Below are 20,529 nucleotides of genomic sequence, written 5' to 3' on the forward strand. Positions count from 1 at the left end.
GTTTCCTTTTTATTTTTGTGCTTGATATTATGTTATGTATGATTATTCTATTTTTATGTTTCCATTCTCTGCAACAACAACAACAATAATAATAATACTAATAATAATAATAAAGATGTTGGACAAAAAGCAGCACAAAGCTGTATATTTAGTATAAATATATAAGAATGTTTACCATGCCACTTCGGTACTAATCATATTTATATTGTATTAGGTTTATTACATAACGTGCACGTGCACGGTGAAACCACTGGGATATACAGGTGCTGGTCATATAATTAGAATATCATCAAAAAGTTGATTTATTACACTAATTCTATTCAAAAAGTGAAACTTGTATATTATATTCATTCATTACACACAGACTGATATATTTCAAATGTTTATTTCCCTGATTTTCAAAGGAAATGCTAAATTGACTTTCATCAGAGCACATAACTTTGGACCACTCAGCAGCAGTCAAGTCCTTTTTGTCTTTAGCCCAGGCAAGACGCTTCTGACGCTGTCTGTTGTTCAAGAGTGGCTTGACACAAGGAATGCGACAGCTGAAACCCATGTCTTGCATACGTCTGTGTGTAGTGGTTCTTGAAGCACTGACTCCAGCTGCAGTCCACTCTTTGTGAATCTCCCCCAAATTTTTGAATGGGTTTTGTTTCACAATCCTCTCCAGGGTGCGGTTATCCCTATTGCTTGTACACTTGTTTCTACCACATCTTTTCCTTCCCTTCGCCTCTCTATTAATGTGCTTGGACAGAGAGCTCTGTGAACAGCCAGCCTCTTTTGCAATGACCTTTTGTGTCTTGCCCTCCTTGTACAAGGTGTCAATGGTCGTCTTTTGGAAAACTGTCAAGTCAGCAGTCTTCCCCATGATTGTGTAGTAGAGTTGGGTCCGAGTCCACCTTTGTCGAGTACGAGTCAAGACCAAGTCCACAAACATCGAGTCCAAGTCCGAGTCCGAGTCCAAAAGGGGCCGAGTTGGACTCAAGTCCGAGTCCTTAAAGGCCGAGTCCGAGTCGAGTCCGCCCGAGTCCAGAAAGTAATTAAATTAAAAAAGATTATAAATTGGTATTGTACATTTTTACATTCTATTAATATTTTAATCTTTCAACCCATTAAACCAATGGCAATATAAAAATGTAATAAAAAAAAATACCACTTTTACATCTAGTCATTGCCATTGAACATTTTTATTTTATGTCAACAGAACTAGTTTCCTATCAAAAAAGGTTTCAAAGGTTTTATTGTATTACAAGTGCATGAAAATACAAATGAACCTATTTTATTATTGTATCACACTATATTGTCCTCCAGTTAAAGATGACATTTCAGTTATTTAATGCCTCTCCCCCACATTTGACAGAGGTAAAGAGCAGCCAATGAGGAGATCCTTAATGATGACATTATGAATTTCTTGTTGTCTTGGAGAACTTGCATCATAAAGTAGCACTGCTTGTTTGGTCAGTTCTGGTCTTGCAAATCCTGCAATGCTGATCTGTGCAGCATCTGTTGGTTGCTGCTGCTGTCTTTGGTAGTCGGTTGCATCGGTTTTCGGATCACCAGTACACTGAACCGAAAACCGTTTCTTTCTGAGGCGTCCGATTTGAGAACCGATGAACTGATGATACTGCGCATGCGTGTAATTTTTCAAGTATTTTGTTAAACATCGGAAAGTGTGATAAAACTATATATATATATATATATATATATATATATATATATATATAAAAAATATATATATATATATATATATATATATATATATATATATATATATATATATATATATATATATATATATATATATATATATATACATACGTTTTTTTTTAAGATAGGGGCTACATGTTTCTAATCTGTATATTGTAGATTATGTATGGGCCAAAGGGGTTTTCAGGGAAGTTGGACAATAATTAAGACTCTAAAGACTCCATGTTTAATATGAATAAGGGATGATTTATGAAATATCTGTACTGTATTTATAGTTAATGATGACAGATTCACAAACTGAGTTTGTAGTAAACAGAACATGAACACGAGTAGAGCAGCTGATGATACTGAACTGCAGCATGTGCCGGTGTCCTGACATTTTATCCTACCCTGTCAGATTTTCCTACCCGGGTTTTGAGCGATTCTCGTTCTCGAGTCAAGAACCGGTTGTATCAGTTTTCAGATCATCAGTAAACTGAACCGAAAACCGTTTCTTTCGGACGCGTCCGATTCGAGAACCGAGGAGCTGATGATACTGCGCATTCGTGATTCAGCATGAAGCCGAATGACTCACAGCGCGTCTGAACCGAACTGATTCTTTTGGTGATTGATTCTGAACTGATTTTGTGCTAATGTAATGAGTGCGGGTAAACCGAGGGCTTGAATGAAGGGCAATCTGACGAAACGTAAGTTCATTTAATAACAAATACATCGCAATGGATTATGTATCCGGTGAACTGTTTTTTTTTTTTCAACCGGTTTATTGAATCAAACCGTCCGAAAGAACCGGTTCGCGGAAAAGAAACGAACTTCTCATCACTAATCCACATTGATATCCAGTGAGTGGTGCGTGTGTTTCGTCTGCAAGCAGGAGACTTCTGCCTGCCGGTGTGGTGCAGTAAAATGACAGAAGGGGAGACATTCATTAATTTATCATTTCAATTTTATGCTGGTTTTATTGTTACACATGACATGGACTCGACTGTACTCGGAATATTTTCCGAGTCCAAAATGTTCAAGTCCGTGTCAAGTCCGAGTCCAAATTCACCCGAGTGCGTGACAAGTCCGAGTTCATTCAAAATTGGACTCGAGTCCGGACTCGAGTCCGAGTCCAAGTTCGAGTACCCCAACTCTATTGTGTAGCCTACAGAACTAGACTGAGAGACCATTTAAAGGCCTTTGCAGGTGTTTAGAGTGTGGCACCAGGTGTCTTCAATATTGAACCTTTTCAGAATATTCAAATTTTCTGAGATACTGAATTTGGGATTTTCCTTAGTTGTCAGTTATAATCATCAAAATGTAAATAAATAAACATTTGAAATATATCAATTTGTGTGTAATGAATGAATATAATATACAAGTTTCACTTTTGAATGGAAATAGTGAAATAAAAAAACTTTTTGATGATATTCTAATTAAACGATCAGCACCTGTATATTGTTACATTCTAAAATGATGTGTTCTACTGTGGCTCCCTCTGGTGGACATCATCATTATTAAGGGCTTCAAGAAAGTGCTGTAAAGTTGATTTTATATCAGGTAAAATTGAAAAAGGAGTACTTTTACTGGAGAAATATTTTACTATACGTATCTGTTCTTTTACTCAAGCACTTGATTGTGTACTTCGTCCACCACTGAAGGATACAAGCCTTAGACCACGGATAGGCAACTCCGGTCCTGGGGGGCCACTATAGAGTTTAGCTTCAGCCCTCATAAAAACTCACCTGCCTGTATCTATCTAGTAATCCCGAAAACACTGATTGCCTTGTTCATGTGTGTTTAATTAGGGTTGGAGCTAAACCCTCCAGGACCGGAGTTGCCTATCCCTGCCTTAGATGTTCACTCTTTTATACAATATTAAATGATGTGCTGTCAAAAATGAGCTTCATGCATCTAAAGCATAAAGCACCTGATTCAAGTTTTGAAAGCAAGACTGAGACACAGAAAACATTGCATGTTTCTGTTCGGAGGGTCAGTGTCTGTGTTGCAAAAGATCCTCAGACTGGCTCTGATGTAAGAGTGACTGATTCTATCACTTTTAGAAATTAAGTGGTGAAAGTGTGTGCAAAAGTCCACAGCAAAAAGACAATATATATTCTCACAGCTACTTGAAATGTAAAATGTTCTATATTTTTTCGCTGTGTCTTGATTCCAAACTAGCACAACAATATCTCAGACTTGATCAATCACGTGTAAGACATTATTTTGGACCCACCACAGGCATAGGATCGGGGTAAAGACACGAGACAATGTTTTCTAATTGGGCCACATATTTCAATATGCTGTTATACCTGTGTTGATATTTCTGCTAATCATGTGGGTCATGTATATTACAGTATTTGGAAGAAATGATTAAGACAAGCTTTGCTGTTCATTATAGACCACAGTATTAAACTATGAACTGAAGATTTTGTATTGTCATTATTTGAAAGCTACTATTCCTTTATAAAACTGCCTGAATGATTTCCATCACAAGTGAAGCACTGAATTATAAATTATTTCATGTGGCCATTGTTTATATATATATATATATATATATATATATATATATATATATATATATATATATATATATATATATATATATATCTTTTCTTGTCCTTCACTTTTGATAATTCTTGTGTAAAACATCCCTTGGATAATTTCCTGCAGTTATGTGCACACCAGACAAAACAAGAACTAGACCTTGAGTAAACACACACACACACACAGAGTGAGAGAGAGAGATGCTCCCTTGCACATCTTACACGTCTTAACATCCATAAAGGGTGTTGTTTGATCTCTGAGAACTTTGATTGGATGCTCGGGACATCCTGTATGTTGCTGTATGAGTATAAATCTGACCCGTCTTCTCTCTCTGCATCAGCTTGATTCTCCGGGGATCCTGCGCTGCGACTGTTCTACACCACACCATCAAGACTCTGAACAACTTACTGCAAAGACTACTGTTAAAACAACCTATTCATTTACTCAGAACAACAAGGTAAGAACTTTAGAACTTTACTCAGCAAGTATAAGATATACAAGAAATTTGGGGAAAAATATGTACTGATTAAAACACTTTAACAAAAAGTTGCACAGCTGGGTTAAAGTAAAGTATCATATATATCTGAAAATCAAATCAAACTGCTTTAGTAAGTCAAACATCAGTAGAAGGTGTGTTGATGTGTGTGTTGTTCACCAGGTGATGGAGATCCACGCGTCTGCTGTGATTCTGCTGCTGATCTCGGCTGCTTCTTTCACTGCTTATGGTCAACCAGATGATATAAAGCCTCGTTATCAAAAATTCCTCAATCAGCATTTGGGTCCTCATGTGAGTGAACGTGATTGTGACAGAGAAATCAGAAATAGAGGCATCACTGCCTCTGGAACTACAAATGGCTGCAAAGAAGTCAACACTTTCATACAAGCAAATAAGAATAATATTAACGTCGTTTGTGGCAGAGGAGGAACTCCACAGGGCAATAATCTGTTTAAGAGCAACCAGCGTTTTCCTCTGGTCACATGTAAATTACAAAGTGGCCAGAGACACCCAAATTGCCAATATAGAGGGAAGAAGTCCACGCGTTACATTGTTTTGGGGTGTGATAGAGGATGGCCTGTACATTATGATGAAGGCATAACTAATGCATAGATGACAGGCTAAATAGAGCCTCACAAAGTTTTACAATATTTTGCTAATCATTTGTTCACCACATATTTTCTGTCAAAATGTGCAGTGGCGTTTAACAATGTTTTCAGATGTGCTGTTCATTTTCAAACCACTGCTTGATGAAGTCTAAAGTAAACCAATGAGGCACAGCTGTGAACATGAACACAGTGCCAATAAATGTATTACATTGTTTGTTGTGTTTTTTGTGCTTTAAAAAACTTTATTACTATCGCTAATTATATTGGAGTAATAGATAAATGACCTCTGTCATCATGGCACTCTGTAGGATGAAGAATACAGTCTCTCATATCATGGTGCACCAGTCTGTTTTTACATTCATTACAAGTCTCTTTGTGTAATTGTGCATTTGTGAACAATAAAACAATTTTTGGCATTTAAGTAATAATAATAATTATTATTATTGGGAGTAGTGGATGTGCAAAAATATATGAGGATAAGAAAGATAAAGATGTTCAACACCTGTCTCTAATCTTCAAATAAACAACCCATTCTCACTCCAAAGGCGTCAAAAACCGAAGCATGGTCAAGCGCCCCTAGCGTCACTTCTATGACGCCAAATGTGCCTCTCGGCGTCGAATATCGAAGCACTACGACCTTCATTGCTTTCAATGGGAAACTTTTGGCGTCAGAATTCGACACGAGGACATGAGATGTTTATCGCTATGAAATCACGTTCAAGAAGTCTCATTCAGCACACATCGCGATACTTGCTATCAGTTCCACAGTTTGGGTGAGTAGTCGTATATACGCTCTTTTAATGCCTTTTATAAAATGTATTCTGTCTTATTTATTAATCAAATTAGTGCCATATGTTTAATCGCTGTATTATATCGGTCATCCGCGGCTGTCTTTGAGTTTCATTGCGTTTAAATAAATGAACACAGCTGCTAATTAGTGTGATTAAACTCTATCTGTCACGTGACGTGCCATAGACCTTCGATCCGTTTTATATTATTATTAATTTCAGGATCAATGATGTAAGTTGTATTTGTAGTAAAATCATGGTAATCACGACACTTACAATAGTAATAAATGAAATGTGAAGTTAAAACACAGTAAACAGGACATTAGTAACTGTAACTGTAGTTTTACTATGGTATATTAATAATCAATACAACAATACAATAATCAATAATCAATAATCACACAATAATCACAAAACCAGCTATGTTTGTATCACTGTAATGTTAGTGTTTTTATGTGCTTTTATATGACAGATATCACAGTAATCGTATGTTCTGTACCATGCTTTTAATACCTTTTAATGTAAATCCAAAAAAAAAAAAAAAAATCAAATTAAAAATAAATAATAAAACATGTATTTTTCCATTTTGCAGTTCATTCATATCAGTTTTTATATATATATATATATATATATATATATATATATATATATATATATATATATATATATATAAATATTTTGCTCACAGATCATTATTAACATTCTGTATATAATTCAATTTTATTTACTCTCCCCTTTTTATTATTTTTATTTTTAGCTGAAAAGACGTAAAGGCAGTCAGCCCAGTGGTGTTTCTGGAGAGGGATTCCTTCAGAAATGGAGAAGACAGAAAGCTGCGGAGGCAGATATTTGCAGCAGTAAGTCTGTGATAGTTTGTCCCTTTTATCAAACATTCCTGCTGTTATAATTTGTACAGCATTTGTTGTTTCTTAAACTGTTGCACTGTCCAAATACCCACACTTGCCATCTTTGCACTTGACCACTTGATTACTTATTTGAAGTCTTTCCTGTATTTGGCCTAGTGTTCGAGTGAGCATGATGACCACGAGTGTGTGTCGAACTTTTCATGACCTGATGACTGTGTTTCCCAATCCTGATCCTGGAGAACCCCAGCACTGCACGGTTTGGCGTCTCTCTTATCTAACAAACACACTTTTGAGGTCTTGGAGACTTCACTGATGAGCTGATGAGTTGAATCAGGTGTGTTTGATCAGGGAGACATCTCAAATGTGCAGTGTTGGGGTTCTCCAGGACCAGGATTGGGAGCCACTGCCTTATGGGACACTTATGTGTTTACAGAGATTTTTAATAACTAATTATCAATATTTCACATACTGTACATTGGACAGCTTCCCATGACCTCTTGTGAGATCTCGGCAAAAAATCTGACGATTTATTCCAAAACATGATGCATGATGGGATACACAAAGCTTTGTATAGTGCTCCGGAGCAGTATTGGAGAGGTTTAGTGTGTGTTAAGGACGCTGTGCTTTGGCATTATTAAGACCGGGGACAGTCTCGTTCACACACTGTCATGTACACACACTCTCAAGTGGCCAAGACTGCAAGTTTGGGTATCTGGACAGGGTCAAAGTCTTAAAAATGATCCCTAAACACATCACAGACTTAATAATCCAGTTTAACACTTGTATGATATTGTACAAGCCCCAGGACGGTCTCATCTGACACTATCAAAAGAATTCATATGACTATAGCTTGCTATTAATTACTTGCTTTCAATAATGGATGCATTTAACATTTAATTATACAGCATCTTTAAGAGAGGTGTAATGTACAAGTTGCACGTAATTAATAATATTTCCTTCTTTCTGTCTTACAGGATTTTTTGCAGAAAATCCTAATGCTGTTCTTCTTTTTCAGGTCTAAAATATCAAGCTCAACAGCTCACTCAAGAGCCAACCCTCACAAACCTTCCTAAAAACTAAAAGAGCTATTACTGAGTCTCAGCGAATCTTGCCATGATCAGCTCTTCCCAGGTACATTTGTTTAGAATATTTTTTTTTATCAACATTTACTCCTCAAATGCTCTGGTCTGAATCTTACTTTAAATTAACTTAATTATGTTTAATGAGCATTATTAATTGCACACAGAGTAAGTAGAGATTATCTTGTTTCACAGAAGAGAAGGCAGACCAAGGAAATGATTTGCTCAAGATGAGGAATGAAGATGGCCATCTTGTGCTCAAACAAACAGAAGTCCTCTGGTATGTGTGTGTTGAAGCAATGCTGTGTTATACAACATTTTATAATGATCTCTCACAGAACTGGTCATGTCAGCCTTGATTTCTTTTTTTACTATTACAATTACAGCATGTTAGCAAAGTGTGACTGGACATTTTTAATATTATGTTTTTAAAAACACACCACCTGTTTTAAGAGTAGACAAGTATCATGAAATTGGTTTAGTTGATATAAACACCAATGTACATTATTTCATTGTTTTCTAAATGTTATGTTATAAATTGTGAATTGATAGTGGATTGGTTTGAAGCCAGGCCTTACACTGCACAGACTAAAACACATTTGTGAGAGAAGTCAGGAACTTTGGAGAAAGATTCTAGAGGAAAAAAACACATTTACTGCAACAATAGATGAATTCTAGAGTCTCTGAGAATTACACATGCTAATGCAGTCTAATGAGCAAGACCTTTGCCTCTGTAACTTTTTCTTAATTCTTTAATTTTTATTGCAGTATTTTAATTTGTACAGATGATCTCATCAGCCAAATGAGGGGTTTTGACCAAGTGATGCTCTTGAAAGGAGTGAAAGAAGAGGATGTGCTAAATTCTCTTCAGAGAAAAAGCTTCTCAAAAGGTCTCAAAACAGCTTGAACTACAAGGGTCATAGTTGCTCACCCTGCTAAAATCACACAGAACATAAGCTGAGCTCTCTGTCCATTAAACAACTTCATCTGGATTGTTTGTTTCACTTTGACCAGGTCTGGGATGTTAGGACTGAGAGATCCTCTGGCTGAGAACAAGCTACACCACATCAGTGCTGGATATCAACCACAAACTGTTTCCAGACACGAGAGAAGAAGATCATGATGGGGAGATGAAACCAGTTTAGATGTGATGATGGGAATCATTATTTTCTGGAACAGTATCTCATGTCTTATATATATATATCACATGATCTGTATCACAGTTGACTGGATGGGACTGTGTGACTTTTAAGGACATTTCATCACTCATCTGTGTGAACTGATTTATATATGAGGTTAATGTATTTTTGATGATAATTATTTTTATTTAATCTTATTCGTCTTGATGCTACTTTATCAACTTTATAGTCTATGCTTCAATAAAATGAAAATGGTGAATATTGTGTTCTGAAGATTCTTGGTAAATGCATAATTTTACTAGGTAGGCTCATATGTGTTTATTTTAGACTTGGAAAAACAACATATTAATTATTGGGATTATTTTTTTATTTAAGACATAAACATTTTTGATCGGATTAATACCATTTGGGACATCAGTACACCAGAAAGTAATTTTTTTATATTTTAGTAACAAATATGCAATTTTTTTAGTGAAATAAAGGGAGTTACGAGATTAACTATTCTGCATTACAAGATGGTGCCATGGGCTTTATTGTTACAAACACTTGAGGGATAACTGAGAATGTAGCAGGAATGATCAACGTGGATCTTGTACTGCATTAAAACCAAGAGCACACACATGATGTCCAGCACCTGAGGAGCAAGATACGGTGAGGGTGAGGAGGACATTTTTACACTGATTTTTGCTAAATAGTTATATATATATATATATATATATATATATATATATATATATATATATATATATATATATATATATATATATAAATATATATAAATTAATATTCTTAGCACTGCATGAATTTGTCCTTGTGTAATAGTGAAGTATCACAATGTGTATACATTGTCCTTGATTACTGCTTTACAGGTGGGGAATAGATAAAGGCAAGTTGTTGCAGGTTCATCCATTATATTTCTTGCCATATACTTCAAAAATCAAATAAATAATCTATTATTTTCATTATTAAATCATTTCTTTCAAATTTTTCAATGTTTCATCAGATGGCCTCACAATGTCCTGTCAAAAGGTATAATAGTCATGATGAATAGAATAGAAAACAGAGGACTGTGAAAACTGTCAGATATAAATGTGACTCAGCTCAGTTTGTTGTCCATGATGAGGAGAATACATATATGTAGGTTTTACTGCCCTTCTACCCCCAGGGGCCCAGTAGCATCCCCCGGAAGAGCCCAAAACTGTACTTTTCAAATGGCTGTAAATCAGAGTCCAATTAACATATCAAAGCGAAAATGGGCAGGATTATTACTTATGCTATGCTGATAAAATAATGTTGAGCTCAGTTTTCAGAAATAAATGGAAAGCTGACATAAAGGCATTTTAAATATTGCTCACTGTAAAATACCACATTTCAGCCTGCATCTCAAATATATCATAGAGGTTTGCACAATAAACATATTTAGATATCCAGTTTTCCTTAAAATAAATAATTTATTTCGTTTCGTTAATAAAAAGTTTTAAACTACATTACCCACAAGCCTCCGTCGTTCTATCTATGCAAAGGCAACACTAGGGGGCTGTTTTTTGTAGTTCATTGAAGTTATGCTTAGGGTTAGGATTAGGATCTCGCTAAAGATGTCATTTTTGTCAAGATAGCAACACTTCATTGTTGACTTAATATATTACTAATGTGATGATAGCAGCAAAACATACTTTTTAACATGATGCGCTGTTTAATATGGGTTAAAAGATAGTCCAACCACAGACTGTCCTGAAAATTCATAGCCAATGACATCAAAGCTGAGCAGCAGCGTCACACTTCCTTATCCATGTATGACCGACGTCTTTCGTTTTTCGGCTGAAGGGATAGATTCGGTTAACAATAGATTAAGCTTGCTACTTATTAGATTCTGTTTTATTAACGTCTTCACCTTCCTCCGTTGTTCAGCTTGACAAACATTGGGCAATATTGATGTGCACATGCCCAGCAGTCGCAGTTGTATCCAACAGATAGATTCCTCTCATTAAATATAAGACACATTTTTAAGATTTGTATTTTTTTTTTTTGACCAAAGACAAATATATTTACTAATCAAATGACGTGCTTCTAAAATGTACATTGTATATTACATTGTGTTTTAAAGTTAAAATTGTTCACATTTGTGTCTCTGTGATTTACCATTCTCTACCATTTGAACTCTAGGAATAAAAACTGAAATTATAAATGAATGAATGAACAAATAAATACATAAAGCATAATAAACATGCATATTTTTGTAAGGATCTTCCATTATTTATTTATATGTCAAACTCATTTAAAGACAACATGCCCAAATTACTACACTGCATCCTCTGTCACCAAGCTCGTTTTTGCCACCATAAAAAATAAAAAGGCAGTTATGTTGTAAACATTAACTATTTTCAGTATGCAAATGAAAATGCTTTTATTAAAAAACAAAACACAAATACAGTATGTCTTTCAGAGAACACTGGAAAAAGTGTTGTGCCCAAAATGTTATACAACACAATGTAAATGTTTCAAACTCACAAAAAAACACAATGAAGACATGCATGTCAAGTGTGCAATATATTTTTAATATGGAGCGCTATTTTTAACTATTGTTTTCATCACTGGTTCTGTAATGTATTCATTATGAGCTTATAATTAAAACAAAGTTACATCTTCTGCAAAAATCAAACCACTGCAAAGTCTAATCACTGATCCAGGGACCATTTCTGTGTGTGCGGGGGATAAAGAGTTAACGAGGTGAGTCCTTGTGCATGATGGAGCTACAGCGTTATCCTCAAACAATCCTGTAAGACAGAAAGGAAGGAAATATTAAATTACATTCAACTTATACATTACACTGTGTTTTGTTTGGACCATATTATTATACCATCCATTATTGAAAGCAAGTAATTAATAGCAAGCTATAGTCATATGAATTCTTTTGATAGTGTCAGATGAGACCGTCCTTGGGCTTGTACAATATCATACAAGTGTTAAACTGGATTATTAAGTCTGTGATGTGTTTAGGGATCATTTTTAAGACTTTGACCCTGTCCAGATACCCAAACTTGCAGTCTTGGCCACTTGAGAGTGTGTGTACATGACAGTGTGTGAACGAGACTGTCCCCGGTCTTAATAATGCCAAAGCACAGCGTCCTTAACACACACTAAACCTCTCCAATACTGCTCCGGAGCACTATACAAAGCTTTGTGTATCCCATCATGCATCATGTTTTGGAATAAATCGTCAGATTTTTTGCCGAGATCTCACAAGAGGTCATGGGAAGCTGTCCAATGTACAGTATGTGAAATATTGATAATTAGTTATTAAAAATCTCTGTAAACACATAAGTGTCCCATAAGGCAGTGGCTCCCAATCCTGGTCCTGGAGAACCCCAACACTGCACATTTGAGATGTCTCCCTGATCAAACACACCTGATTCAACTCATCAGCTCATCAGTGAAGTCTCCAAGACCTCAAAAGTGTGTTTGTTAGATAAGAGAGACGCCAAACCGTGCAGTGCTGGGGTTCTCCAGGATCAGGATTGGGAAACACAGTCATCAGGTCATGAAAAGTTCGACATACACTTGTGGTCATCATGCTCACTCGAACACTAGGCCAAATACAGGAAAGACTTCAAATAAGTAATCAAGTGGTCAAGTGCAAAGATGGCAAGTGTGGGTATTTGGACAGTGCAACAGTTTAAGAAACAACAAATGCTGTACAAATTATAACAGCAGGAATGTTTGATAAAAGGGACAAACTATCACAGACTTACTGCTGCAAATATCTGCCTCCGCAGCTTTCTGTCTTCTCCATTTCTGAAGGAATCCCTCTCCAGAAACACCACTGGGCTGACTGCCTTTACGTCTTTTCAGCTAAAAATAAAAATAATAAAAAGGGGAGAGTAAATAAAATTGAATTATATACAGAATGTTAATAATGATCTGTGAGCAAAATATTTATATATATATATTTATATATATATATATATATATATATATATATATATATATATATATATATATATATATATATATATATATATAAACTGATATGAAAGAACTGCAAGATGGAAAAATGCATGTTTTATTATTTATTTTTAATTTGATTTTTTTTTTTTTTTTGGATTTACATTAAAAGGTATTAAAAGCATGGTACAGAACATACGATTACTGTGATATCTGTCATATAAAAGCACATAAAAACACTAACATTACAGTGATACAAACATAGCTGGTTTGGTGATTATTGTATTGTTGTATTGATTATTAATATACCATAGTAAAACTACAGTTACAGTTACTAATGTCCTGTTTACTGTGTTTTAACTTCACATTTCATTTATTACTATTGTAAGTGTCGTGATTACCATGATTTTACTACAAATACAACTTACATCATTAATCCTGAAATTAATAATAATATAAAACGGATCGAAGGTCTATGGCACGTCAGGTGACAGATAGAGTTTAATCACACTAATTAGCAGCTGTGTTCATTTATTTAAACGCAATGAAACTCAAAGACAGCCGCGGATGACCGATATAATACAGCGATTAAACATATGGCACTAATCTGATTAATAAATAAGACAGAATACATTTTATAAAATGTGATTTCATAGCGATAAACATCTCATGTCCTCGTGTCGAATTCTGACGCCAAAAGTTTCCCATTGAAAGCAATGAAGGTCGTAGTGCTTCGATATTCGACGCCGAGAGGCACATTTGGCGTCATAGAAGTGACGCTAGGGGCGCTTGACCATGCTTCGGTTTTTGACGCCTTTGGAGTGAGAATGGGTTGAAATAAAAGGTCTCTATGACCCTTAAACTCAACTGCTTGATTGTCTTGCATCTCAGCAACAACAGAATATGCAATATATATATATTTTTATTTTTTATTTTTATGTAGGTTATGATTAATTAATAATAAAGCACAGTTACAATAGTTGCAAGCAGTTGCAAGCAGCAATGACGGGCCCAAGAACTACAGTGTCATAGGCACATAGAGGCTCAAACAAAGCACTGTGGGCATTTGCATTTAGTCAAGGCGATGAACTTCCCGTCAACTGGTTAAATACTCAAGGTAATGTTTGCATGGCCCAGTGTTTAAAAGTCACGTTAGTTTTGCAACAACAAGCTGCAGTGATACTGATGAACAACAGGGAAGTCTGATCTTACGTTTGGAGCAAGTTGCATCCGTATTTTTGTAAGAATTATTCACAACATTGCTGTTGATTACTATAAAGCCTCCAGGCAAAATAAGACAACTGTGAGAAATCCTATCCACAAATGCACAATTTCACACTAATATTTGCGGTTTTTCCAAGCAACCATCCATTTTCCTGTGGTCACGTGAACATTTCTTTGTTTTTTAAGAGCAATAATAAATGTCATCAGCAGTGGCTTCAACCAGTTTTTTCACATAAATACGGCAAACACAAGTTGACAGTGCATCCAATGAATCACAGCTGTGCCAACATTATATGTACTTTAAAACATGGCATTGTTTGTTGTAATTAAATAAACTGTCTTGCGATCTCTAATTATATCGGAGCTAATTTTATTTCCTTTTGAAGAGTCACATCCTTTTAAAGGCATGCACTTCTTCATGCATGTTTCTGCATAATTGTGCTTAACACAAGATTCAGCAAGTTTAATTCAATTACATTTTTACATTTAATTTTAAATTACAATATCGCATTAGTCCCAAAATAAAAGTAACTTAGTCACTTATTATGAAAAGCAATTCATAGCGTTACTCTTTACTCATCCACGCCAGGCTTGCTTGTTGGTTTTTAATATAACAGTAGTGTGTTACTTTATTAGTTTCTTGAAACAAAGTAATCTGATTACGTTACTTGAGTTACTTGTAATGTGTTACCCACAACACTGACGGTTACAGGTCATAAAATATATAAGAAATAACCACCAGAAGGGTGAACAAAACCACCACAAGCAAAATGGCCTGGAAAAACACAAAAGCAAACTAACCTGTCTCCATAAATCGAAATGTAAACTGCTGATTCATTGTTAGCTTAGTCCACGGTTATGATAACACACAAATATATTTTTAGAGACACGGATTCCACACATTATTAGTGAATCACACATTTCTTAATCATGTTTAAAAACATACAAATATTCATCAAGTTCATTTCCTTGTTTCAGAAAATAAATCTGCATTACTGGTTTTACTTGTACTGTTTGCTGAAGTAAAGGTAAGGAACGATAAAGACAAATGTCTAACAATATTCTGCCTACAGTGCAAGGCACAATATTTAAAAACTGTAAAAAAAAAAAAAAAAAAAAAAAAAAACAGTTTGTTGAGCAGGTTGTTATGAAAAGTTTAGCATATATTAGCATTGACAATTACATTACTTAAAAAAAAAAATATTTACTCAACATAAATAAACATTATTATACATCACCACTGAGGCAACTTACTTCTTTACAACGAGCACCTAGAGAAGAGTGTTGCCAAAAGAAAGAACAATAAATCCACAAGTCTAAAGCTGACGGCTGGACTGACCTGGTGGAGTATTTGAGTGAAAGCAATCATCTTCATCAAACAGTGATGAAGACAAGACAAACGCGTCAGCAAAATACAATCAGTCATTGAGTAAAAAATAAAATACAAATCACACTTGACAATCAAAGATGATCACAACATAACTGAAAGAGATATGAGGAAAGACAAATGACAACATCAAATGACACATAAAATTTCACAGAATTTCTCAAATTTAGGTAAGATAAGTGACTAATTTTTGTGAATTTCAAACGTATTAAGACTTATTTTAATTTAATAGCATTGTTTTATCAAGTATACAGACATCTGTGTGAACTGTTCTTTAACATTCCTCCTGAGAAAAACATCACATTTATTATTTTTCAAGTTTAACGTCAGCAACAGCAAAGAGTTTCACCAACTTTAAAATAAATCAATGAATTTCTGAGCTTATTAAGGCTGGTTTAGGTTCTGATGTAACTAATGGAAATGTAAAACGCTATTCATAGTTGGCCAGCCAGTGTTTTCTGATGAGGGTGGATGACTAAAGGTTAGTGTTTATAGTTAAATCATAAACTTTAGTCAACATCATGATAACAGACTTTTTCCAATATTATCAAAAACACCAGTAAAAACATATGAGTAGTGTAAACTGTTACTAGCACTCGTGTCCTCCAGACTGTGTGTGAGCAGTAAAATCCTCTTTATACTCTGCAAACTTACTTTGAGAAGCAAAATCACTTAAGATTTTAAGCTGTGTTTACGTTTATGCTTAGAACAAGGGAATATGTCTGTCAGGGTTTTGAAAAATAAAACTGTTTTCTGTTTGAATTATTTCTTTATTTTTTTGACCCCACTGGCAAATATGTTGTCTTGAATTAAGCAGAAATTCACTTACATTTAAGTAGACTGTTAGTAGTTGTAGTAGTAGTAGAATTTGTAATTTATTTTATTTATTTTTTTTTAAGGGGAAATGTATATAGTCAGTGTACTTGCTATATACAAAAACAAGGCACAGGCACATCAAATAGACATCTTTGAGATGTACGTGTGCTATCGGGTTACAGAGGTAACCATAGTAACCACTGTATTTCTGCTTGCCAAAGAGCTTTACCTCTTGTCAGAGAGTGAATTAGCATTTTCATTCATCCTTTCTGCTGCTTTTGTTGCCGTCACTGTTTTCAATTTTAACTGTTTGATGGAAAATAAGAACAATTCAGATATGAAGGTTTCTGGAATTACTTGACTTTTTGATTCGTAGTGTACATATTTCAACTGAATCGCATATAAACACAATTAAGTTTTCCCAAGGGTTTCTTACTTCTAGACCAACGGTAACAAATTTCTATTTAATCATCTGGAAAATAAGTCGTAGTTCATATTCCTAAATGTGATACAATTACTCCGTGAACAAAGAATTTCATCTGATCCTCTTCTCTCCATCATTTCATAATTCTCTAGTGTCCGTTTCAATGAAAGCACCAAATTAAAAATAATGTTACATTGTTGTAATGGAAGCCTCGTCAGCCTCGTCAGCTTCATCAGCTTCATCAGCCTTGGTCAGTATATGTGAAATTTCCCCTAAAGGAATGCCATTAACATCGTCATTCTCCTGTAAGAAAACAGATTTACACAAAGTAAAAATAATGAGGAGAATTATTATTATTTATATTATTTTTTTTGTTGTTGCTCATACAGAGGTTGTAATTTCTTAAATTCATATTTCTTAAATGTACTTGTATTTGTATTTTATAATAATATATATATACATACATACATACAGATACACATATATATAATACAAATTCAAAGATGACAGTTCAAAGTTTACATATATTTTTCACCTTACACTTTATAATGACATCATATAAAAAATATAATTCTATAATAATACTAACAATAGTAAAAAAAAATAATAATATATATATATATATATATATATATATATATATATATATATATATATATATATATATATATATATATATATATATATATATATATATATATTCATATTTAAATCAACTGTACAGTATGTAATACTTACATTAATGTGGTACAGCTGTATGGCTCGTGCGGCGACGGTAAACCACACCAGCAGCAGCAGCAGCAGCCACCACCAGCAGAACAACAATAACTATTCCTGCGACAGCGCCTGAAGACAGACCTGCATCTGGAACAGCTGAAGACATTATTACAAGAGTGAATGATAACCCATCCACTATTAACAACCCTTGAGTGATATTTTTTACTTTGGTCATCAGTTGTATATTGAATGCATAATTTGTTGTTTTTAGCAAAAGCAGTCACCACATAATTACACTGTGTCAAAAATACTGAACTGCCATTTAAAACTCCTCAAAAGAAAATGCACTGAATTATATACTCACAAGTGACAGAAACACTGAATCTCTTCACTCTGGTGATACTACAGCTTCTGTCACTGATGGTGATCTTAAGTTTATAATCTCCAGAGTCAGTGTTTGTGGTGTTGATGATGGTCAGAGATCCAGTCTGATTGTCTAGTTTCAGTCTGTCTCTGAATCTCTCAGTACCTTCATTACACTGAACATTTGTACAGATCTTACTCTGATCTCCAGTGATTTCAGCGATGAGAGTGTCATAAAAATACCATCTCATCAGATAATTTGGCTTTTTTGTTTCACCAGGATCTAAAGCAACAGATTTTCCTTCCATCCCTGACACATCTCGTTCAGCAGCAGAAACACCTGAAACACAAACCAACAACTTCTGGAGGATCATTGTGCTGCGGAAAACAAACAAACAAACAAAAAATCTGAACATGAAAGTGACAACACAGCCTTTCTGTCTGAAAAGAAACAGTCACACATGATGTGCTTATAAACACGTGCTACATATTATTTTACATTAGATTTAAAGAGATAATAACAAAAGCTGATCAGATTGTTTGATAGCTGTCATCTCCATCTGAGCTCAAAGTCAGCTTCTTATGAACAAAATTACCTCTTACAACTAAGAGATTGCTAATGTAATTGGCTGTTTTAACTAAAATGATCTGTTTAGTAATGTAAATGGCACAGCAAGTTTGTAAAGAGATTATCTATACTGTATGTTAATTAATATACAGGTAAAGAAAATAACAACAATATAATTGTAAAAAAACAAAAACAAAAAAAAAAACGATACATTAACAATGTACTTTTAATAGATATTAACTGAATTTAAGCAATAATGAAACTGGTCACCATCAACAGAAACACTGAAGATCTCTGAACTGTCTGAGCTGCCGCTGATGTTCTCCTTTCTATAATCTCCAGAGTCTGTGGTTCTGATTTTCATGATGGTCAGAGATCCAGTCTGATGATCCAGCTTCAGTCTGTCTCTGAATCTCTCTTTACACTGATCAACTGTACAGATCTTACTCTGATCTCCACTGATTTGAGCGATTTGAGTGTTATTGAAATACCATTTAATATCATCATTTTTGTTTATTTCCATATCATCACATAGAGTGACTGAATCTCCCTCAACCGCTGACACGTCTGTATTAACACTCGAAACACCTGGAGAAAAAAGTTAACATAAGTCAAACAAAAATATACAATAGTGCTATAAAAACGTTTTTCTACTGATCATAAAGATTGTCAGCAGATGTATGTCTGAATTCATAATGTATCACATGCAAAAACAGCAGAAGAACATCAATGATTCGCACATTCACTCATTCTCATTAATGATAACACACAACACAAAACAATTCACATCATATTTTTTGCCCCCTTTATGCATTCACACATTCATATAATTAAACTTTTCCATTATACAAATTAATACATACATTTGATATACATGAGTACTGGCCATAAATAAGAAAAAATATATATTTTTTTAAATTTTTATGTTTTTTATATATATATATATATATATATATATATATATATATATAGAGAGAGAGAGAGAGAGAGAGAGAGAGAGAGAGAGAGAGAGAGATTTGATTTTTTGATTTTTACAATTACTTTATTAAAACAGTTGTAAGAACAACATTCAATCAAGTAAAATCACATTAAATCAACACACTCTTGAAAATGAGATTATTCTCTACAATAGAGCAAAGCACATCCATGTAACACCAAATAATGGAAAACTTTCCCAAATCGTTCATCAATCTGTAGTAATTAAAATCGATTCGTAAACGTGATTTCACCATTTTCACAAATACAAAAACAGCATCATCATCTGTAAATCCTTCAACCTTATTTCGTCTACTCATATACACAGCCATCTTTGCTCTTCCCAAAATAAAATTAAAGAGTTGACACTGCTCCCTCTTTTTTTGGGAATACCTGTACCCTAAGATAAACAACTGTTTGGAAAAAACTACACCAAACAATTTAAACAGCTCTTCCAACATGGAGAACAGTGGCACAAGACGACAACAGTCTATAAAACAGTGAAAAACTGTCTCACGAAGAGTGCAAAAAGGACAGTCATGATTAACATCAGAGTTTAAAACAAAGATAAAAGAGTTAACAGCCACAGCGGTGTGTAAAACTCTCCACTGCAAGTCTGCAACCTTCTTCAGCAATGGTGGTTTATACAGCGATCTCCATTCAGGTCCAACACCGTCTATCAGACCTAAGCGAGCTCTCCATGGAGTGTCAGTTTTTCCATTTAACTTATCTTTGTTCAAGATTTTTACAATCAATCTGTATAACAATTTCTTATCGGTATCATGAATAGACAGACAGGGATTATTGATTCCTAAAAAAAACCCTGTACAATCCTTAAAGTCTGGGAGAACCTTCATCAAGGGAAAGGAATCATCAACACTATGTTGAACAGAATCACCACCAT

General features: G+C 34.5%; 1 protein-coding gene and 1 long non-coding RNA gene across 2 annotated transcripts; both read left to right on the forward strand.

Moving 5' to 3' along the window:
- Window positions 1–4,522: 4,522 nt before the first annotated feature.
- LOC127987131 (ribonuclease-like 3) lies at window positions 4,523–5,753 on the forward strand. Its single transcript, XM_052589431.1, has 2 exons — window positions 4,523–4,690; window positions 4,892–5,753. Exons 1-2 carry the CDS (start codon window positions 4,535–4,537, stop codon window positions 5,339–5,341), a joined length of 606 nt encoding a protein of 201 aa, XP_052445391.1. The 5' UTR covers window positions 4,523–4,534; the 3' UTR covers window positions 5,342–5,753.
- Window positions 5,754–6,781: 1,028 nt separating this feature from the next.
- On the forward strand, window positions 6,782–9,848 carry LOC127987144 (uncharacterized). Its single transcript, XR_008161057.1, has 4 exons — window positions 6,782–6,982; window positions 8,007–8,122; window positions 8,266–8,350; window positions 8,839–9,848. It is a non-coding gene; the product is annotated as an uncharacterized LOC127987144 (long non-coding RNA).
- The last annotated feature ends 10,681 nt before the right edge of the window (window positions 9,849–20,529 follow it).

Source organism: Carassius gibelio, chromosome B22, assembly GCF_023724105.1.
Source record: "Carassius gibelio isolate Cgi1373 ecotype wild population from Czech Republic chromosome B22, carGib1.2-hapl.c, whole genome shotgun sequence".
Classification (NCBI taxonomy): Eukaryota; Metazoa; Chordata; class Actinopteri; order Cypriniformes; family Cyprinidae; genus Carassius; species Carassius gibelio.

Coding starts and splice junctions, on each gene's coding strand:
- LOC127987131 (XM_052589431.1), top strand. CDS start 4,535: ATGAGTATAAATCTGACCCGTCTTCTCTCTCTGCATCAGCTTGATTCT. Junction 4,691..4,891: donor CATTTACTCAGAACAACAAG/GTAAGAACTTTA, acceptor GTTGTTCACCAG/GTGATGGAGATCCACGCGTC.